The sequence below is a fragment of the Aspergillus melleus genome (assembly GCF_016097325.1).
Source record: "Aspergillus melleus strain CBS 546.65 chromosome Unknown contig6, whole genome shotgun sequence".
Lineage (NCBI taxonomy): Eukaryota > Fungi > Ascomycota > Eurotiomycetes > Eurotiales > Aspergillaceae > Aspergillus > Aspergillus melleus.
The window spans coordinates 3272069-3293861 of record NW_025763375.1 but is presented as its reverse complement, the minus strand read 5'-3'; the positions used below and the strand labels follow the sequence as shown (position 1 = coordinate 3293861).

At 56.9% G+C, this 21793-nt stretch overlaps 8 protein-coding genes across 8 annotated transcripts; 3 read left to right on the top strand and 5 right to left on the bottom strand.

Moving 5' to 3' along the window:
• Positions 1-201: 201 nt before the first annotated feature.
• On the top strand, positions 202-5908 carry TUS1 (putative Rho guanyl nucleotide exchange factor; the record flags this gene model as incomplete). Its single annotated transcript, XM_046092649.1, has 3 exons — positions 202-4781; positions 4838-5107; positions 5180-5908. The coding sequence occupies exons 1-3, from the start codon at positions 480-482 to the stop codon at positions 5906-5908; spliced, it is 5301 nt and encodes a 1766-aa protein (XP_045948627.1). The 5' UTR covers positions 202-479.
• Positions 2026-10620, bottom strand: GYP2 (GTPase-activating protein). Its single transcript, XM_046092648.1, has 3 exons — positions 9500-10620; positions 9086-9437; positions 2026-9029 (listed from the first exon to the last, which is right to left on the bottom strand). Exons 1-3 carry the CDS (start codon positions 10308-10310, stop codon positions 6746-6748), a joined length of 3447 nt encoding a protein of 1148 aa, XP_045948626.1. The 5' UTR covers positions 10311-10620; the 3' UTR covers positions 2026-6745.
• Positions 10621-10858: 238 nt separating this feature from the next.
• On the bottom strand, positions 10859-12533 carry LDX57_010902 (uncharacterized protein). Its single transcript, XM_046092647.1, has 2 exons — positions 12036-12533; positions 10859-11952 (listed from the first exon to the last, which is right to left on the bottom strand). The coding sequence occupies exons 1-2, from the start codon at positions 12270-12272 to the stop codon at positions 11086-11088; spliced, it is 1104 nt and encodes a 367-aa protein (XP_045948625.1). The 5' UTR covers positions 12273-12533; the 3' UTR covers positions 10859-11085.
• Positions 12534-13267: 734 nt separating this feature from the next.
• On the top strand, positions 13268-14677 carry LDX57_010901 (SNG1 family protein; the record flags this gene model as incomplete). The annotated part of the gene is made up of 1 exon (XM_046092646.1): positions 13268-14677. One exon carries the CDS (start codon positions 13268-13270, stop codon positions 14675-14677), a length of 1410 nt encoding a protein of 469 aa, XP_045948624.1.
• A 141-nt stretch (positions 14678-14818) lies between these two features.
• Positions 14819-15918, bottom strand: LDX57_010900 (putative cell wall organization protein/glutathione transferase (Gto3); the record flags this gene model as incomplete). Its single annotated transcript, XM_046092645.1, has 3 exons — positions 14819-14940; positions 14994-15743; positions 15795-15918. 3 exons carry the CDS (start codon positions 15916-15918, stop codon positions 14819-14821), a joined length of 996 nt encoding a protein of 331 aa, XP_045948623.1.
• A 175-nt stretch (positions 15919-16093) lies between these two features.
• LDX57_010899 (uncharacterized protein) lies at positions 16094-18145 on the bottom strand (the record flags this gene model as incomplete). The annotated part of the gene is made up of 1 exon (XM_046092644.1): positions 16094-18145. The coding sequence occupies one exon, from the start codon at positions 18143-18145 to the stop codon at positions 16094-16096; it is 2052 nt and encodes a 683-aa protein (XP_045948622.1).
• Positions 18146-18838: 693 nt separating this feature from the next.
• On the bottom strand, positions 18839-20103 carry SPS19 (SDR family oxidoreductase; the record flags this gene model as incomplete). The annotated part of the gene is made up of 6 exons (XM_046092643.1): positions 18839-18960; positions 19016-19166; positions 19226-19425; positions 19500-19663; positions 19732-19990; positions 20049-20103. 6 exons carry the CDS (start codon positions 20101-20103, stop codon positions 18839-18841), a joined length of 951 nt encoding a protein of 316 aa, XP_045948621.1.
• Positions 20104-20687: 584 nt separating this feature from the next.
• On the top strand, positions 20688-21320 carry LDX57_010897 (uncharacterized protein; the record flags this gene model as incomplete). The annotated part of the gene is made up of 2 exons (XM_046092642.1): positions 20688-20747; positions 20820-21320. The coding sequence occupies 2 exons, from the start codon at positions 20688-20690 to the stop codon at positions 21318-21320; spliced, it is 561 nt and encodes a 186-aa protein (XP_045948620.1).
• Between the last annotated feature and the right edge of the window lie 473 nt (positions 21321-21793).

The window sequence follows — 21793 nt, the reverse complement described above, 5'->3', positions numbered from 1 at the left end:
TGTGGATGGTGACGGGTGTCATTGCATAGACATTAATCCTACCTGGACACGGTGCGGCTCTGCCACTTCCTCCTGACTCGACTTCCTCCTCTCGTCCCCTTCTTCTTCCACCCCCCCCCCATCCACTTTCTCTCTCTCCCTTACCCTCTTCCTCTCTCTCTCTCTCTCTCTCTCTCTCTCTCTCTCTCTCTCTCTCTCTCTCTTCGTCTCTTTCTCTCTCCCTCCTCCTTTTCTTCCACCTCCCCTTCTCTCTCCTGCTTCATCTCCCACCTCTCGGATGACGCTCTTTACCCCCTCGACGTGACTCGCTCTCTCGCCCTTTTTTTGCCATCTCCACTTTATTATTATTGATTTCCCCACTGTGGAATGAAGTGAACGTGGGCTTTTTTGACCCTGGCAGCTGAGCCTCGTCTTCGTCTTCTCCCTCCTCCGTCGACGCCGCCTTTCTCTCCCTGAGCCTCCGCCTGCCGACCGTCAGCATGGCTCACTATCAGAATGGCCATCCGGTCTATGGCCAGCCAAACAGTCCCCCCTCATCCGCCGCCCAAACCGCTCGTTACGCCGGCACCTCGAACCACAATCAGCCGCTGCGCCGGATGCCCAGTTACGACGTGGGCGACGACGCCGCCCTCTCGGCTCGCACCACCGATGCCAACGGTCGATACGGGGGCTGGTCCGGCGAGGGTTATACCCAGGCTGACCCCCGGTACTCGCACCTCCCTGCGACCAATTCTCCCCAGATCCCTCGCAGCCGGGGCTCCTCGCACTCGACCTACCAGTATCAATACACCTCCTCCTCGCTCGCCTCGCCCACCCAGCCGGCCTACAATCCCCAGCAATACGCCGTCCCGCCGACCCCGTCGCAGCTGAGCTACAATTCGCCCGTCTACTCGGGCTCCGGCAGTGCCTATACCGGCGGTTCCGGTGCCGGCAGCGTTGCGGGCCATCAGCCTTACAATCCCGCCGCCTACCAGTCCGCCGCTGCCTATCCGCAGACTCCTCCGACACCGCTGGGCTACCCGCCACCCCATCCACACCTGCCGCCGCCGCCTCCGCCGCCCCGCGGCTCCGATCACCCGTACGGAGGACGTCCTCCTCCGGCCGGCTCCTATGGATTCCCCGCGCCCCAATCAACCCTGTCGTCCGCGTATCCCCTGGTGTCGCCGTCCACTCCCAGCGCCGCGTACGCGGTCGGGGGACCCCTGAGCGCGAGCGGTGTCGGCTCGACGGCCCTCTCCACCGGGCACTCCTCTCCCTACCTACCGCAATCGCCTCGTCGCTCCGAGGCCTCGATCGCTGCCGCCGTCGCGGACGACCAGCCTCCTGCACCACCCGCCCATTCGATTGCCGGAGACGACCCCTTTCGCAAGCGATTGAGCTTCACGCGTCCGGGGTCCGGTCGCTCGCTCCCCACGCCGCCCACGCAGCATAGTCAGTCGCCGCACTCGCCCCGTCGCGCCGAGACCTTGACCCGACATCCGCAGGCCCGGCCCTTGCCCGGACCCCCTGTCGACGCGGACGGCCCTGGAGCCAATGACGTGGGAGGCTCGCCATACGACGAACGGTTGGAAGATTTCGAGACCGCGGGAGTGGATCGTCAACCGTCCGGGGGCACGCGGTCGAGGTTTGGACCGTTGCACGTGGACACGCAGCACAATCACTTCCGGGACAACGGCGACGCGGCGCAGAGCAACCCGGCTGGGCTGCGCCTATCGCCCGACGAACGTCACACGCACACGAACGGCAATATGGCCACGGGTACGGGCCAATACGTCAACTACGACGCTTATAGCGATGACAGCGACGCCGAGGCGGCCGCCGGATTGGCCATGCTGCAGATGGCCGAGGAGGAGGACAAGGCGCAGGCCGAGCGGCTGCAGGAACGATCCCGCCGTGAGACCAACGCCTCGATTATCAGTGCCTACGCATCGCACCCCTCGGGCGGTGCCGCCTCCCCCCACCCGGACGACGGCGTCCTGTACGGCGGCGGCAGCTATCGCGGGCGCTCCCTGTACGGCGACGTGGCATATCCTCGGGAGGAAGAGGCGGCGACGGCAAATGGACTCGACCGGGACCGACTGATGGCCACGTCGGGCTCGCTGCGCAGCTCCAACGTGTCGTCCGACGATCGGGCAGAGTACTCGGACGACTACGACTATCCGCCCGTTGCCAACGACGACCTCGCCACCTACCCGTTCCAGCCGTTGCCCTCGCACGCGCGCGTGGATGCCGGCGGCACGGGCGGGCTGTCCGAACCGGGGGCGTACGGGCGCCGCATGAGCTTCGATTACGGCGAGGAGGCGGAGACGCCGCCCATCCACCACGCGCATCATTCGGACAGCGAGGGGTCGGAGCGTGGCGACGAGCCCGAAGATCTGTTCTTCCACCCGGGCATGCGCCCGTTGCCGCCGGCCCCCGTGGAACCGGCGAACAACGCCAGCGTGATCCCCCATTTGATGCCGGCCGGCACATACCACCGGCCCGCGGAGCAAGAGGACTGGCAGACAGCTTCACAGTATACTCCCTCCTACCCAGTTGCTGCAAACTCGTACAGGCCGACCGTGCCCGCCTCCTCTCAAGTCCCACGGTCGACCTCCTTGTCGAGTCATCCGATAGGACCGCGTACTGACCCCCCTATCAGGTCCAAAACCGATGCCGACCGGGCCAAGTATCGTCAGCAGCAACAGCAGGAGCTGCTGTCGCTGCGCCCCGAGTCCGGCTCGCTGCAGCTGGACGCGCAGACGGCGGCCGCCATGGCCCTGGACCTACCTACCATCCCCGCTGGCCGTCGCAAAAAGTTCAATCCGGCCAAACTGTCCTCGGAGCAGTTCCGTCGCTGCGTCGAGCCCTGGGCCCTGAGCGCCGTCCTGGCCTGGATCCGCGAGTTGAGCGAGGACGAGACCGACCTCAAGGAGCAGGCCATCGTCGACGCCCTTGTCGCCCTCTTCACCCACAAGGTGCCGACCATGAACATCGCCGACGCCGAGACGCTGGCCGCCCGCGTCGTCGCCAACATGCTGGCCGAGGGGGCCCTGGTGAAGGAGGAGGAGTGGGTCAAGTTCAGCTCCGGCTCGCTCTCCGGTGTGCTCTTCCAGATCACCGGCACCGGCTGCTACTCGTCCTTGTTGCACGAGCAGGAGGGCGAGGCCTTTGGCCGCTGCTACTCCTACCACTGCATGCGCACTCTCAAGAAGGTGAATCTGAAGGAGCAGATGATGGAGCCGCAGAAGAAGGCCGAGGACTGGGTGACGTTTTACAAGGTCCCCAAGTCTCTCTGGGAGTCGTACCCGAAGAAGGAGATCGACCGCCAGAACAACCTGCACGAGGTGGTGACGACCGAAGACTCCTTTATCGGCCAGCTGGACGTGCTGCGCGACCTCTACCGCGACCAGCTGCTGGCCATGCAGCCCTCCATCATCCCGCCCAAGCGTTTGAACAAGTTCCTACTCGACGTGTTCGGCAAGGTCGACTCGGTCAAGCGCGTGAACGAGGACCACCTGCTGGCGCAGCTCAAGTACCGCCAGAAGGAGCAGGGTCCCTTCATCGTCGGCTTCAGCGACATCTTCCGCGAGTGGATCCGCAAGGCGAAATCTGTCTACATTGACTACGCCGCCACGTTCCCCTACGCCAACTACCTGGTGCGCAAGGAGGCCGAACGGAATATCCACTTCCGCCAGTTCCTAAACCAGGTCCGCGACCACAAGCTCTCGAACCGGCTCAGCTGGGACACCTACCTTAAGGCCCCCATCACGCGCATCCAGCGCTACACCCTGCTGCTCTCCACCGTTCACAAGAACATGCTGAAGGACAGTGAGGAGAAGATCAACGTGGCCCAGGCCATCGAGGAGATCAAACTGGTCGCGCTGGAGTGTGACAACAAGGTCGGCGAGATGAGCAAGAAGGTCGATCTGATGGAGTTGTCGTCCAAGCTGCAGCTGCGGCCGGAGATGAAAAAGGAGGTCGAGCTGAACCTGGAGCATCTGGGCCGCGAGATTATCTTCCGCGGCGACCTGCAGCGACCGGGCACGCGCACCCGCTTCCTCGTAGACACTCATGCCATCCTCCTCGATCACTACTTGGTCCTGGCCAAGGCAGTCACGGCCCGGGACCCCTCGCGCACCGTCAAGTACGAGAGCTACGACGTCTCCAAGCTGCCCATCCCCATGGATCTTCTGGCCCTGGAGAGCACCAACGACGACCCAGTGGTCAAATCGTCGGTGCGCGGAGTCGCGACGGTGACGCCGCCCCAGGCCGTCACGCGTGGCACCGGTGCCGTGCCTTCGAACTTCGCCCCCGGCGGCGGCACGTCGGCGCTGGTGCCGACCACCGTCCTGGAGAGCTCCAAGGACGACAAGATCCTCTACCCCTTCAAGATCAAGCACCTAGGCACCGCGGGGACCTATACCCTTTACGCCTTTTCTGCCCAGAGTCGGCAGGATTGGTGCGACAAGATCACCGAGGCGAAGACGAAGCATGCCGCCGCTCTCTTCACTCAGAATGCCGAGCCGTTCAGACTCCGTGTGCTGGCGGACACTGCCTTTGCGAACTCGGACTTCTCGGCCTCCAGTTCGGTCACCATCGATGGCACGCCCTTGGATCGAGCCATCAAAGAGGTAGAACTGCGGTACCCTGCCTCCAGCCCACGGCCCCAGCCGGTCTGTCGGACCGCCGTCCACTGTGCTACTGTCTTCCAACAACCTGCCGGTCGAATGATGTGTGCCATCGGCACCGATTATGGCGTCTACATATCCGATTACAATGACCCTCGAGGTTGGACTCGGGTATGGATCCCTTTGGAATAATGACCCCTCAGAAAAACCATGCTAACGAAACTTAGGCGATTCCTATCGTGCGCGTGACTCAGGTTGCCGTCTTCGAGGAATTCAACGTATTCCTTCTCATTGCTGACAAGTCCCTGATCGCCTACCACTTGGACGTTGTGTGCCCAGCCAGCGGGATCCAAAATCAAACCACGAGTGACTCTGCTCGCCGTGCACCCCAAAAGCTCTCCGGGAGCCGAGAAGTGGGCTTCTTTGCCGCAGGACATATGAAGGATCGTACTTTGGTCATGTACAAGAAACGGGACGGGCTGTCGTCCACATTCAAGGTATGTCGGGTGCCGTTTTGGCATGTTCCAAGAAATTCAAGTCACTGACGCAGACCTTTTCTTCATACATAGGTTTTGGAACCAGTCCTGCAGAAATCATCCTCCAGCAAGACGCGCTTCTTCCACTCTCGTCGCTCGCAGACAGAGTTTTTCCGCGAATTCGATGAGTTTTACATCCCGGCCGAAAGTTACGGCATCAACATGTTTCACTCCTCGCTGGCAATTTCCACCCAGCGCGGCATTGAGATCCTCACGCTTGACAAGAAACAGACCTGGTCGGTTCCGGATTTCCGATCGGAGGCCCCGGAGGCGCAGGCCCAACTGTCAAGCATTGCCAACCGGATCGGCAACCTCCGCCCGCTGGGCATGTTCCGTTTGAGCGACAGCGAGTTCCTCGTGGTCTACACCGAATGCGCCGTCTACGTGAACAAACATGGCGACGTTTCCCGGAGCGTGGTCATGGAATTCGTAGGACGCGCCCATTCCGCCTGCCTGTACGGGAAATTCTTGATACTTTTCAACGAGGACTTTGTTGAGGTACGCAACGCAATGAATGGGCGTCTCCGTCAGGTAATCCCGGGTCACAATGTCGTCCTCCTCGACGACGGTAGCAGCATGCCTGGATCCGGAGCCAACAGCGTTCCTACTTCTGCAGGCGGTGCCGTGAATCTATCCAGCGGACTGTCCAATGGTGGTTTGGCCAGTAGCGGGCGAACGGTCAAGATCTGCATGCAACACCCTGAGCACGAACGAAGTTTGATAGTTCTCGAATTGATTGAGAACGAAGGGCAAAAGGATTGATTCTGAGGATCACTCCTGCAATCATCTAGATCCCTCAATTTCCTTGTTCTTGCTTTTCCTTTCCTTGCCTCGAAATCCCTCTATACCCAGGCCCTTGATGCCGCAATTATTCGACGGAGTCCCTCTACTTCCCCCCTCGGGTCTCTTCTAGTTGGCTTGTCACTCTATGTCCCTTATTCTCAGCCTACTGAGGTTTTTCGCCAGAGAGAACACTCCATTGAACTATCATCTTTCTCTTCCATTTTTTCCCTTACTCTTTCTTGGAATTTTATACCCCCCTTTCATTTTCCGGCTTCCTTACTTTTTCTTTTTATTTTCTTGGTCTCTTTTACTTACCTCCTTGCATTATCTTTCATTTTGTCTATATTGGATTGTACTTGTCTCTCATCCCATATAGATCATGTTTAAACATGGCTGATGCCTCCTTGTACATACATTTTATTGGACGGACAGTAATATATTTTATTTCATCCCTCGTCTTCTGACGGTTATGTACAGCCTCATGCCTTTCCAACAATTGCATATGAAACATTTCGAGTCCGTAAACTGCATTCCGTATCGGGGTCGGTTGTATTCAAGCTAGCGTAATACATACATACATTGATCGGTCTTCCGTACACAACGGAAAACAAGGCTAAGCGGCAAAAGAAAAAAAGAAAGGAGAGAAATAAATGATTCTAGAAAAGGAAATACAACGGTGTACGTGCAGTGTGACGGAGGTTGGGGCGATGATATCACAAAAAAAGAGAAAAGAAAGGACAGAAAAAAGGAGAGTAAGATGTGAAGATATAGATTGGGACGAGTGACGATTGAGCACGAAAAATGCCGGACAGCATTTTATGACTCGAACTCAACTTTGCTGACGTTGTCATGGGCATGTTGATCCGGGTTTTGTGATTGTTGCTGCCGCTGTGCATCGCTGCTATTGCCAGCCTCCGAGGTACCGGGGTGCTGTCCCTCCTTGTCATCCAGTAGGGATGCCTCGTCTTTTTTGTGAATGCTGACAACTTCCGCTCCTTCAAGGAGATCACGGTCCGCGTCGCGGACGCTACGGCGTTCAGGGTCTGCGCCGTACGCGCCGGCTCCCCAGCTTGAAATGCCGCCCACAATGGCTGGAGTAGACGAACTGTTACGGGGGTCGTAGTCGTCATCATCCTCCTCATCCTCGTCTTCGCGGCTGAGCGCGTTGCGCTCCAATTCACGCTGCGCTTCGTCCATTCGTTTCTTGACCTCGGCGGCCATGCGGATCCCGTCCGTAACTATGTTGTCCAGAACACCGCGGAGACCCTTGCCCGGGGGTACGATGCCTCCCGATGCGCCTGCAACGGAGGCGCCCGAAGCGGCGCTGGCGTGTGGCTTGGCGGTGTTGATATTGGAGAAGGTCGTAAGGTTCGACGAGAGAGAAGTGGCGACAGAGGCAGGATGCGGGTGGTCGGAAAGACGGAAAGACTGGGGGAAAAAGGAGTCGAAGAATTGTTCGAGCAATTCGTCGGCCAAGATGACCATCCGGAAGGTGGGAAGGGTGATATGTAGAGGGTTGTTGGGATCCAGGGCAGGGTTTGCCGATTCGGATGTGCTTTGAGTAGGGGTTTCGGGGGCCTCCGCGGCATTTTGGGCCAGGGATCTGTTGTTCTCTGAGGTTGTGGGGGGCGACTTGGTCTTTTCCTCGCCCACATCGATCAGGTCCTCCTCATCTTCCCCAATGCTGAATTCGCCCAACTTGTCCGCCGTTTCTTCTGCGTCTTTGGAATCCTCCGGCTTTGCCTCCTCCGGTTTGCTGGGATCGGCATACTCGAAGCACCGGCGGATGAATGAGCTGACACTTCCCAAGAATTTCTCATCCGTACTCAGCCGGTCATGATCGGGGTGCCCACGGTCATTTGCAGCGCCAAGCTCCTCGATGGATTGCGTTGGCGTAATAGTGCCGTCAAAGCCGCGACGAGAAAGAAAAAGCAATGCCTCGGAGATCCTCAGAATGCCTTCGCGATCAACCTGGCCATTGCCGTGGTCGTCATATAAGTCAAAGAAGTAGTTGATATTATTCATGATATCTCGCGGGCCTTTCAGACGCGCCAGCCCGTTGACCACATTCTGCAAACTGAGTCCCTCAGACGGATCTGTAGCCCATTTGCGGAATAAGCGTTGCATGAATTCGTGGTCGGCAGGTTCCGATTGCTTGTTCCACGACGCGGCGGACTTTCCATACGCTCTAAGGCTGCTCAAACTGAGATCACCCGACGATTGCTTGCGGGAAGGCCCAGGGGTGTCACCTACGGCCCACTTGGCTGTAGCAGCGAGGAAGTCGCGGAACGCGTCGTAGTCCATGTGAGTCGGACTGGGGCCAAGACCAACGCGACCTACTTCACGGTCGACTGGTGGCCCTAAAATCGAAGTTCGCTCGATTCGCTTCTTCTCCTGGCGCTTCTTTTCCTCGTCTAGAAGCTTTTGTCTTTGTTGTCGGTCATAGAGGACCTCGTAGAACCGGTCGTAGATCACGCCCAAATCGTCCATGCTCAGCTTTTTGCTTTCTGGCCCAAGGTTGCGGATGGAGGTGCGCTTGGCGAAGCTTTCGATGTTTTCCAGCACCGCATCCTTATGCTTCTCCCGTTGTTCCGTGATGGTTTGATGCGTGATACCAGAAAATTCCTTAAAAGCCACTACCATTAATTCCTGGAATCGGGTGATCGCCCGCAGCTTGGGATTCTCGGATCTCGGGTGAGCAGACTCGTCCAGGCGGGAGAAGTATGATTTCAACACGGAGATAAATGACCCGTCATCCTGTATATCTAACAGCTCCTCGCCGTTGACTCGTAGAATGGCAAGGCCGACCTGGAAAAGAACCTTGGGCCCTTCCAGGAAGAACACATCCAAGACCCTAAATGCAAATACTAGCGGCATCGAGTTGATGTAGAGGGAGAGGAACCAGGGTAAGGAGACGACCGAAAGCTGAACGTCGGATTTGGCAAGATGTTCCCACAGAACTGGCATGGTCTTTTCCACAAGGGACTCAAAAACCTTCTGGTCAAGTAACGTGCCGTACATGGTCGTCGAATAATAACCTGGGAGGAGACGGTCGCATAACACCGAAAGAAGGAAGAAGGCTTGCGCCTCCGACATATATCTGGAACAGGTCAGCTCCGTTATTCAGACACATGGTGTAAACAAACTGAATCATACATCAATAAAGCGGCCACGACGATATTCATGGCCTGGCAGTAACCGATCTCGGCGTTGATCCAGCTGTAGGCCGTGAGCACTCGTCGAAGCCGTCCGATCCCTTCCTCGCTCTGGAATCCGGCATACTCCGGCAAACTTCGATTGAGGTCTTTTTCGATCTCGTCGATCGCGAGAGATTCTTGTCCGGAGAATTTGGAAAGCGTATCGGTGTACAACTTGGGCGACCGCAGGCGCAGGTACAACGAACCGGAAGCAATCTCCCATATTTCACCGCGGAGACGGTTGGGGAGTCCCACGCGTATTAGTTTGTGAAAGGTGGGCTGCCGAATAAGAGTCGCATTACGGCCATTTTCTACCGGTGAAATCAAGAGAGTCAACGCAGGCTCTGAACGTAAAGGGATCAGCGGGCCGTACCTCGGAAATATTCCCCCCACAATCTCATTTTACTCCGATCCCGTAGCTTGCGGGCATCGCCGGGGTAGCGGAAGATCATTCCCAGCCCGGCATCGGGTGGCTGGTGCACCTCGGAGCCGTCCCCTTCCTGGCCCTTGGATTTAGCTCCGGAAAGGAGGTATTCCGAGTAGCAATCGTTGACTACTACTCGCAGGTTTTCGATCTCCTTCATACCCTCGCGCAGTCCTTTTTTCAGGCCATCGCAGAAACGTTCACAGGCCTGCCTGCTTCCGACCAGCTGGATGGTGAATCGTTGGGGGATGAAGCCGGAGCTTTGCTGCTTCCCCAGCGCACCATTCCACGTTGTCAGAGCCAGTGAGAATACATGGCTCAGGCTGTTGAGCCGCTCCACTCGGCGGATGCAACACAGCGGAATGGTGAAGCCATTCCCGGACGGGCCCGTACCGTTAGTCTGGCCGGCCCAGTGGGTAGATGCCCCCAACGTGGCAGAGGGCGCAAAGCTCGTCGGCTGTGTGGAGAAGCAGATATATCGTTCGCTCAGGTGAAGTCGGCCGGCATAGCGGTTGCCGGCGCGTTCGAGATTGCGCGAGGCGGCCCCTTGGCTGGTCGGAGAAGAGGTATGGGGAATGGGAAGAACCAGTTCTGCGGTGATTTCCTGCAACGGATTTTGAGAGTCGGGAAGGCGAAATTGCTGGCGAAACAAGGAGGCTTTAGAGGGATTGCGATCGGAGGAGGAGAGAGTAGGAAGGTTGAAGTTGGCCGGGTCAATGAATGACTGGGCTTTCTGAACGAAGGACGACCACTGCATCATGGTGCCGGTCGCGGAAGATGAAAAGACGGCCTCCACCGGGGGGGCACCGATAGGGTATGAGAAGGAATGATGGGAAGAGAGGTTGAGGGGGGCAGTCACGTCTTGCCCGATCTCTTTTGCGGGAATGGGGGCCTCTTGGGTGGTGTAAGGCTGATTTGATGGCCAAGCCCAGCCCGGCAGAAGCTGGGGAGCTCAGACGGAGCGAATCAGGATCGGGCGAGGAGCATGTACGGAAGCGCACGGGTAAAGAACGACAGAGACAAGAATCATCGTAAAGACAGAGACAACATAATGGATAGAGGGGTATGTGGATGGTGGGAGAGAGAAAGAGAAGGTGAGAGAGAGGAGAGAGAAAGAGAGGGAGAGAGAGAGGGGAATCGGAATGGCCGCATGAGGCGCGGAGGATGGGATGCCTGAAGGCGGTCGCGCCTCGTGCCTGGGGCCGCACGTGACGGACCGGCGGCTCGGAGAGATCGTGACGTCGTTTGCCCTACGGAGTACAGGAACCCCAGGAACTACGGAGTACAACCTACAGACTTAGGAACACTGGAATATGGGGTAAAGAGAAAATGCAGGCCCCGGAATGCATTGTAAAGGAAGGTAGGTAGAATTATTGAGTTAGGTCATTCAACCTTAAAACAACAAAGAATAGAAAAAAATACCAGTATACAATCTTTCCCAAACCCTTGTTTACGTGGTCCGTTCGGACGGACCCCAACGGTACCTTGAGCCAATTCCATCCGTTCTCAGGTGCAAAAGGTCAGTATGCGGCAACTTAGGACTTGTCCGCGGGCATCGCCTCGGCCGCCATTTCCTCGTCGCTGTAAGCGGGAGGCAGCTCGTCCGCAGCCTCGGTCATCAAGCCCTGCTTCTCACCCACGGTGCCTCGTTCCTCCGAGGGCTTGGAGCCGGAGCGGCGATAGCGTTGCCAGATGAAGACGACGATCTGACCGACCAGCATACCCAGAGCGCTAGCAGCCAGTCCGGCCAACACGCCCAGGATGGCCGGCACAACGATGAAGCGCACGACCCGGGAGAAAGTGCGCTCCCAGTGGCCGTGGTGCATGTGATGGTGGTGGTGAGGACGAGGCGGGCGCTCCATGTCACCCTCCGCCCAGGAACCTTCCGGGCCAGGACCATGGTGAGGCGGGAAAGGAGGGTGTCCCAATCCGTGAGGCCGGCCTCCACAGTGCGGTCGAGGGCCGCCGAGTCCCAGAACGCGGGCCCGGGCGGCGTGGAAGAGGGCGCGGATGCGATCGAACAAGAGCCGTTTCAGACACTTGGGCTTGCCCCGGCACTGCCTCCAAGACACACGAGACGGAGCGGTTTCTTCGATAGTGGCCTTGGCCAAGAACAGGTTGGCGGCGGAGTCGTGGACCAGGTGGAGGGCCACGGTGTCGAGGGGAACGGGGTGGCCATCCAGGTCGAGTACGGTAAAACGGACGGCGACCATGTCCATCGGCTCGTCGGGCGGTGTCTGTAGCGGCATCATTTCAACCGCGTATCCCAGCTGAATAGGTTCCGACTCTTGGCCGTCGGACAGGCGACGCTGGACGGCGGTCAAGTGAGTCGGCGGCGGGGGAGGGAAGATGGGGCGGTCGTTGGCCAGCAAGAACCCATTTTCCACCGAGAAGTTCAACGACTAGAGCGCATCAGTGAGGTTCCTCTTTTCCATTCAAAGCCAAGGGGAGACCGCCATCTTATTCCCAGGCAAGGGACACCTACCAGAGATGTTTCGAAGCCGTCAGTCCAGCTGACTTTGCCACTCTCGTCAACCTCCCGGAATGGACATTCGGTACAGCCCAGAATGACTTCCTGCTGGCTGGCCGTCAAGGACTCCAACGGACGAAGAGTCAGCTCGTCGAGAGAGGCGACGGCGTCGACTTCAGTTTCGGGGACGACAAGCAAAGCATTGGCGCCTAGAGCGATAGCGCTCCCGACCAGGAACGGACGGACGATCATGGCGGCGAGAGATAAGGTACGGATCCCACGGCGACAGGCAGGATCGCGAGAAACAAACGAGGGACCAGGGTAGATGAGATCGATGGTTTGAAAAGGGGTCAGAGGGTGACGATGACGATGACAAGGACGATGAAGATGAAGATGAAGATGCAATAAGACGGAGGCGGGCGGAAGAAGGGCGGCAACAAAGGAAGGGATGGCAGAGGTCCCGCGCTGATTGGCCGACGAGAGCGGCGGAGCAGGTGACGCAGCAGCTAGTCCTGATCTAGATTAGTGGACGCATCACGCGTGGGGCCTGATCCAGGTGGTCACGTGAGAGTCCCGAAATAGCCACTGCAGAATTCGCTCAGGCACTCAGGCAGCCCTGCTCATCTTCCGGATGGCTTTAAGGGACAGAGCTGAAGAGCGAGAGAAAGAGGGAAAGGCACCCTTTCCGGTACAGGGCAGAGCAGTCTTCCTCTCTCTCACAGCAACTACGCGCTATAACCTCCTTTCCGGATAGTCCGGACTCTCCAACACACATCGTTTCAACTGGCCCTAGGGCCACCCCCGTACTTCGTACTTCGTACTCGCTCTCGGCTCTCAGGCTTCCAGGCTTCCAGGCATAAATCGGGTACCCACAGCCGGCCTTCCGCTGAGTCAGCGGAAGATCGCCCGGGATCGGCTCCCGCGCTAGTCCGTGGCGAGACTAGCGTGGTCTCCGGGTTCTTTAATCCATTGGGATCTCATTCTATCATGCAATCTTCATCGATCATCATTCAAAAATTCAGAAAAAGTCTTGAGAGGTGGGTCGTTAAGGCTACACACAGTACTATATTATCTCCACCACCGTGGTCGGTATTCGGCCTCCGGTATGCCGACAATCCCCTACTCCGAGAGTACTATATATTGAGTTATTCACACCAAAAAATATATAACTATGTCTCCCTCATACCCCTCTATGATAGCTTCATCAAACAAGCGTCTACACCGGCTTGACCTGAGTGATATCCAACATGGGGTTCCGCAAGCAGTTTACTCTGGCTGTGGCGGGCAGCTTTGTTCTTCTCCAAATTCTGTTCCTCGCCAATATGTCCTATCTCTATGCGACGCAGTTCCGCAGCTCAACTCGCTTCCACAACATGAAGATTTTATATGTGGACTATGACGGCGGTGTCGTGGGCCAGTCCGTGCTCGATGCATACGCCACCCTTCGAGGCGACAGTTTCCCTACGCTGCAACGCTCCGACGTCAAAACGTTTCCGACGCCTCGCGAGGTAAGAGCGGCGGTCTGCAGCGGAGATTACTGGGGCGCCGTGTATGCCAATTCACAGGCGTCGACGAACCTAACCTCGGCCTTGGAAGGGGGCCCAGGCCCGTACGACAGTGCGAACGCGCTCACCTACGTCTGGAATGGGGCCCGGTATCCCGCCATGTCGATGAGTGCCGTCTACTCCAGCCTACAAACGCTGTTCGCCGTCACCCGCTCGATGTACTACGCAAAGAATGCCTCGGACGTGCTTCCCTTTGCCAACCTGACGAGTCCGACTGCGTTGCAAGCCTTCCTAGACCCGATCCAGGCCACGGAGATCAATCTCAAAGTGACCGAGCAAGGGACGCGAGTGCTCTACAATACGGTGTCCTTTGTCATGCCCGTCATTCAGCAGTTTTTCTTCATGATGGCCCTGAATGGCATCTCCGCCCAGTTCAAGATCTTGACCAAGCTGGACTGGCACGCCAACGGGTTGCTACGCATGTGTATTTCAGCCGCATACACCTTCGTTGGGGCCCTGTTCATGGTCGCCTACATCTGGTCCTTCCGGGAGTCCTGGGAGGTGAATGGAAACCAGTTCGCCCTGTCGTGGATGGCTATCTGGCTCTACATGCATATCAACTTCCTCATCATGGACATCCTCACCACCTTCGTCCCCATGCAATTCATGCCTTTCTGCGTCCTCACCTGGGCCATCGTGAACGTGGCCAGTACCATCAGCCCCTTCGAACTGAGCCCGGGATTCTTCCGCTGGGGATACGTCCTCCCCGCACACGAGACCTACCAGGTCCTCATCCAAATCTGGAGTAACGGCTGTGATGATCAATTGTACCGCGCCCTCCCCGTCATGTTCTCCTGGTGGGTTGTGGCCTTGGGCACCGCCATCTTCTCCGTCCGTCGCCGATGCAACGCGGCCGTGGCGGCGGAACGCGCCGCCCTGCAACCGGCATCCAGACGGGCCTCCAAGGAATCCGAGTTATCGGCTCCAAGCAAGCTTGACGGGGAGGCAGGGCGGCAGCCCGGGACTCGCAATTCCAGCGTCGATCAGATCTTGCCGCAGCGCCGGCGCGACACGGCCGAATCGATTCGTTTGGAGCAGCTGGCCTACGGTCCCAGCTTTCCAACGGCCCTAGGCCGAGAAAATCACCCATAACGCTTGGGGACTTGATCTCGGCTGCGGTGTTCGGTGTATAGGATGACTTGCCGGTGTTTTTATTCCGTCGACGGCTTACCGATGTGTTGCGGCAAAGCGATCATATTATGTATCCTTAATTGTAATTTAGAGCTTTGATCATTAGACATCAATATGGCCAACTCGCAGCCTACTCCAATCCTCCTCAACGCCCGACTCTACGTTGGGAATCGGTCCCATCGGGGTGATAGCCTTGGGGTTGATGTCGCCGTGGCTTTTCGTGTCTACTCCGCATTAGTCACAAGTTCCCGGCTGGGAAATCCAATCCTAGTCTTACAATTTTCTTTGATATGCCTGAAGTCAGTCGACTCCCGGAAGCCGCGGACATTCCAGTAAAGGTTCTTCAGCCAATTGCGGATCACCGGATAGTCGTGACGAATGATGCCCAGATTACATTTGAAATGCTGGACGTAGATGGCGTCGAACCGGATGATCGTCGCATAGGCCCTCAGATCCAACTCCGTCAACTGTTGTCCTAGGATGAAGGGTCCTCCGTTCTGGCTGATCAGGACTTCGAGTTTATTTAGAGCGCGAAAGACTACGGGGACCGCCCGGTCGTAGCTATCCTGCGAATCCGCGAACCCAGCCTTGTACACTCCGGCGTTCAGATCCGACTGCAGCCACGGCGAAAGCTCGTCGATCTCCGGCGTCAGCGCCTTCGGATACAGATTGAAAGCAGGGTCTGGTGGCAGGATAGAATCAAACGCCGTTGGAAGCCAGCGTAGTAATTCTGCCGACTCGTTGTTCACGATCGTCTCGGTCTCCTTATCCCACAGCATGGGGACCGAGTACCGGCCTTTGTAATTGGGGTCGGCTTTGAAGTAGATCTCGTGCATAAAGGTGCTGCCATACAAGTGGTCGACCGTGGCGCCCTCGTATTCGTCGTCGGTCTGAGGGAATCGCCAGCCCGGCCAGCCGTTGGCGTCGCCCTTGGGATACGGTTTGACGATGGACACAGGAAGGATGTCCGTGAGGCCTCGCAGGTGCCGCACCAAGTTGACCCGGTGGGCGAAGGGACAGAAAAGACCTGGATACTCAGCGATGAGGGATATTTAAATACTCGGTTAGGTGCTCGTACCTATGTAGAGATGGTAGCGCCCCGCGGCCGGCTTGAAGGGGCCACTCTCCGAGATGACTCCGTGCCATCCATCAGTGGTGCCGGCCTGGTGAATTGCGGAGTCGGAAGGGGTCGTCGCCGTCATCCTGATCTGATGACTCCTGTATGGGAGGAGGAGAGAAGGGGAAAAATAAAAGAAGAAAGAGACACGGAGCCGGACGAGGGCGAGATTTATGTATGGTCAGTCGACTGCCCCGCGGATGACGCCATGCGGATGCTGGAGCCCTAATTGCCCGGGAGCATCAATTCTTGAGAATCCATCACCCCAGAGCCACTCGGTCGATTCCGGACCAGCGCACCATCTCGTAATCCAGAATGTCCATCCATCTATAATTCAGCCTCGGCTGGCCGCGCATATGCCTTAGAACCGATCGTGGTACGTCGTTGACCTCCATCCACCTGTCCCGGTCGTTGATGCTTACTTCACTGTGAGTAAATAACCAGAGAAGAAATAGCAGCACAATGCCCACAAATACGATGCGCCATTTCAGTAAGACCCTCCGTTGCTCCGGCAGTAAATCCGCGCTGCCCGCGCCCTGCTGGAAGACGTCGAAGTCCCAGCCCTCCCAGCCGGTCTGCGCCAGCGCGCCGGCTGCTGCGCTCGACGCCTGCTTCTTCTCGCCACGAATCTTCGTCATCCATGCCGCCCAGGGAAGGTCCAGGCGAGTAGCGCCCTGTCCGTACGGTGTCGGGCGGTAGATGGCGCCGGGGTAGTTGTGTCGCACGATCCGGGGCAATCTGGGGCTGTCCTTGGGCGGGCCGAGGGGTTTGTACTTCCGCAGCGGCTGAGCAATAGGCTGTGGCTTCGGCGGCGACGCCCATGGTCCCGAGTGCTGGAGAGGTGCATTGCTGTTGGCGACGTTGGCGGTGCTGGTAGTCGTTACTTGAGAAACGGGTACGGGGGGAGCGAGCACCTCGGGGGCGAACATATTCCCATGGATGCCGCTGGAATTGCCTGCGACGGTCTGCGTAGACTGACGAGCCGACTGGTTGGCCGGGACTTGATCGCCAAACATATTCGTGTCCTGCGCCATGGCCGGATCAACGACGACCGTATATTCGACGGCAGCCGAGTCCCTGACCGACGGCTTTTCGCGTTTGGACCGTTTAAAACGATCTGGCCGGAGATGCTTGAATCTGTCGGTATGCGAGTTGCCCGGCAGCTGCTTCACGAAGGACATGACCTGCTTCGCACTTGGCTTGGTCGGCTTCTTGTCCGACTTGCCCTGCAACGTCAAGCGCGAGAGGTCTTTCACCAGATTCACCGGAAGGCGAGACTTCTGGCCGCCTTTCCACGGGTTGGGCTCTTTCACCAGGGCCTTGTCCTGAATTTCGCGAATGCGAGCTCGCTTCCGAGGTCCACTCTGCTCCAAAAGATCCAGGCGGAACTCAGGATGCTCCTGCTTCTTGGGCTCAGGCGGGCTGGACTCAGAGCTGGGAACGTGGTCAGGCGTATTGTTCAGATAATCCCACGCCGGCTGTGAAGCCAGTTCTACTGACTTCGTCCGAGACAGGTCAACTTTCTCGTCGTCATCGTCATCATCGTCGTCGTCTGACTGATCTGTGGGTGGGGAGCCATCTCGAGTCCTATCTGCATCGAATAGACTTGTGCCCTGAGAAGATACGGACTCGTCGCTGGACAGTCTTGGGCTGTCGTTGTCGAAGCCTCGTCTTTGATCGCAATTCTCCAGTTCATCGTCCAAAGACAGTCCCAGAAAACCGCTCTCCTCGGCCTGCTCCCACTCGGGAGGAACACGACTGGATGCTGTCTCTTCTGCACTTCCCTCTTGATCTCCCGTCCCCATTTCTGTCGTAAGTTCGTTCTCCAGCTGGTTGTCGAGCTGCCGCAATTTCTTCATTTTTTGTACTAGCATCCTTGCAGTGTCCACTTTGTCGCCATTTCCATGTTTCACTCGATCGGCGACTTTCGAGAAGGCAATTTTCAACTCGCCTAGCTCGCTCTCGAGAGTCTGCGAGACCCCCACGGAGGTAGACAAGTCCGTCTGCAGGCCCGTTATTTCTTTTTCACGTCGCTCAGCCTGGCTCTTGTATTGCATGGTCTTCTCCTTTGCCTCTTGAGCCACCGCGAGATGTTGTTGACTCTCCTCGTAATATCGTTCCTTTTCCTCCTCGGCCCTGGTGCAGCGGTTTTCGCTGATAACCATTCTGCCCTTATAGTGGTCCGCTTCCTTCCTCGCCTGGTTCATCGCCTCTAAATAGGATTGGGATTCCCCTCGGACGCGTTCAAGCTCCTCAGCCAGCGCATTGAACTGCTCTTCGAGGTCCTCCTCGTTCCGCCCCCGAGATGCCATGATGCGATCAATACTATACCGGGCTTTTAGGGTGAATGGTTTGCGTGTTTTTGCCTTTCTTGGGTGCTGACGAATCTCTGTTGACTTTGGGGGTTAGGGTAGAAGAGGGCTTATAGATACGGTATGATGCTTAGAAGATGTAGTGTAGATGCAATGAAAGTTAAAAGGTTGTAGAAAGGTGTATGGTGTATATAGTGTTGGTTATTGTAGATACTCGAGTATGTTGAATTGATTGGTTGTGGTATATAGTTCTCGAGTGAATTGTCTAGGAAAAGGTCCAGGACGTGGATCCCCGTTATTTATAGCGAGCCCAGCCTTATGTACGCACATTACAAAGGCTTGGTTGAAGCACAGTCTTGCACAAGTGATGCACAATAGACCCTGAAGGGAGCTCGGTCTATTTGGAGGTAAGATTCCAAGGCCCTCAACGGAGCAGGGCGAGCTGGCGGGGAACAGGATATTTGAGGCCACTTCATCATTGTTTGGTATCCGGTGCCTTCCACCTGGGTCACAAGGTCATTGTCCTAAGATATGGAATCTTTGTCCAATTGCCTCAACGATGGCTGCCGCGGGTAGAACTGAGGATCCAACAAAGACGAAAGAACGAAACAAAGAACGAAAAGGCGGGGAAATCCGAACAGCAACAGCAGTATGTACAAAGGATATTCACAACACGAACGCTAAGGTGGCTACTTACAACTTCGACTTCTGTCCCTTGACGTTGGGAACCGCATCCCCCGATAGGAGAAAGTCGGGGTAGTTCAACTTTCCGTATGCTGCACCTCCGGCAGACATGCGCCAGGATGCTCCATCCACTGTAGGGCCAATGTCAGCTCCCATATGGCACCGCAGAGCAAGAGAATTGCTTACCAACGAGCGTCTGCCCGGATACATAGCTTCCGCTGTCGGCGAAGAGATACACCGTGGCATCCGCGATATCACGGATGGAGCCAAATCGGCCGAGCGGCTGGGATTTGGTATATTCTTCCAGAGAATCAGAGGGAAGCAGGCGGTCCAGACCCTGCGCGACATTAACGAGGGAATTCAAGGAGGTCGACTCTCTCCCGGCGACAAGCTTACCTCGGTTGATGCGATGGGGCCCGGGGCGATGATGTTTGAGGTCACGCCAAGCGGACCAAACTCGATGGCAACGCTGTGCGACAAGGCGTCAACACCGGCCTTGGCCACAGACACGTGGGTTTGGAAGGGCATGGTCCTGTAATGAATAGTTGCGCTGACAAAGATGATTCTCCCACCGGTACCGGCTGGCGACGGGTTCACTAGCGAGGGGGAATAGATGAGTATATGATGACTCGCTAGAGGATCTACAGAGAGGGTCAGGAGGCAAACTTACGAGTCTTCGAGTCTACCTTGTGCTTGTGGGCAGACTCCACTAGGTAGGGCAGCGTGGTCTTGAGCGTGTTGTAAGAACCCAACACATCGATATCCATGACGGACTTGAAGGCATTGGGCGACAGTTGGTTAATTGAGGCGAGAAAGTTGCCCGCCGCACCGGCACTATACGAGATATGTCATGTCAGACGAAAAGCGCCCAGGATATCGAGGGCCCCGTTGGATCGACATACATCACAAAGTCAATGGCTCCGAGTTCCTTGACGCAGCGGTCCACGGCGCTCTGGACGCTTTCGAGCTTGCGCACGTCGACAGCACCAATGCCGATGACCTTGGCCCCCGGGCGAGCCGTGGCAATGTCTCGTGCGGCCTTTTCGGTCTTCTCGACATTGCGGCCTACAATACAGGCATCGGCGCCTAGGTGGACCAGGCCGCGCACTTGGGCACTGCAGATAGTGCCCGCCCCGCCGGTGCAGAAGACCACTTTATTCGCTGGGTTGGGAGGGTCAGCATCGATAACTCGGTTGGCCATAGTAAGGAGATGACTTACTGAATAGACCGTCCTTCCAGGTATTGCTGAGGTATTGGGACTTGGGAAGAGACATGGCGGCGGCAATTGAAGGGATGAAATGGGATGAAATGGGATGAGAGAGAAAGAGGGAATAGTATGGAGATTAGGAAGCGCAGGTGAACAAAGAGCGATCGGCTCCTTTAGGCAGTTACCTCGGCTGCCACGGGCCGACTGCGGTTGGCCTGAGTGCCTGAAAAGCTATGCACGGGCCATGACTCATCAGTGCATAACTCCCGTCATGCCCTCTGTTCAGGACCACCGTAGTAGGGACTCGAGGAGGATCTCTTTAGTCCTGAGTCGAGACACGTCTAAGAGTAGTAAAAATAGCCATTAACTACCTACTCACCACCTTAGTACTCTGTATGTATGTACTCCCTAGAACGAACTCCTGGTGAACAATAATAAATAATGGCCCGGCGGTGATTGGCGGCGTCGGGCGCGCCTCAGGCCGGGGACGTCACCTTTTCTTTTCTTTTCTTTCTTTCTTTCTTCATCTTCATCTTCATCTTTCTTCTTCCCGAGGAACTCATCCATCGGGGTTGGCTTTTTCATCTCGCACTTGCCTGCTTGCCTCCTTGATTGCCTGTTCTAGTGTTGTTCGAAGCCTCCGCTATCATAATGGCGTGTCCCATCACCGTCAGCAAATTTGTCGGCACCGTGTCTCTGGGTCTGTTGACAGTACGTCCCACGTCCAACCAACGTCCCCAATGATTCCGTCGTGCTGGCTAACGCGTTGGTTGGAACTGTTAGGGTCTTTCCTACTCCGCCTCAGCCGTCACCGTGCCCTCTCTTAGTCTCCTGCCGACCTCCGCCAACGCCGCCCGGTCGCTGCACGAGGTCAAGCGCCTCAACCGGAAACACGGCCTGCGGCTATCGAACCTGGCCAATGGTTGTCTGCTCTTTGCCTACAGCGTCTCCCCTCAACACCGCAAGCACCCGTACTTGGTCTGGATGTGCGTGACGTCGGCCCTCGGCACCTACGCTCTCGACTACTGGTTCCATCGCGCCGCCGGATTCAAGCCCTGGCTGCAGAGCTTCATCCAGGACACGGGGTTCTTGTTCCTCTCCGGCAAGTCGGCGCCCAAGAAGGAGGAGGATCTTGTGGTCGTGGAGGCCGATGAGAATGTGAACGGCGAGAGCGTGCGGAGGGAGCTGGAGACCGAGCGACGCTTTCAGCGAGTGCGCGCCGTTTTCTCCGGACTGGCTCTGGCGATGGGCATTGTCGGACTATGGGGCGATCGGTCGTTTTAGGGTGTGAACTTGGATGATGCGGAGGCTGGTTTCCTACCACTTACGATTCACTACGGGTGGCCAGGACAACACTGATACCGGGTACCGTTGTGGGCAATCTTCTCTATTCTTTTCCCTATGTTATTGTTATATTTATTTTGTAATATCTACCCTCTCTGCTCTTTCTGTCTGGTTGCCATGCGGGGGGTTCTCTCGTCCAATGGAAGGCTGTGCAATGTATATTCGTGATTAAAGGAGTAAATCTGGAGTCTTATAGTGTTATAGCTTTGAATCATCCCCCATGTCCAGTAGTTACTTACTATTCAGTTAAGGGAAATCCGATCTCCGCTCTCCGCTCTCCGCAGTGGCGGCGGGGGCGGGGGCGGGGGCGGACCCCAGTCGATCACTTGACTTGTTCTTCGTCCCCAACAAGTCTCGGTGTAGACGCCGGACGGTGAGATCACAGTCTACTTAACAGTTCATATAATAGGAAG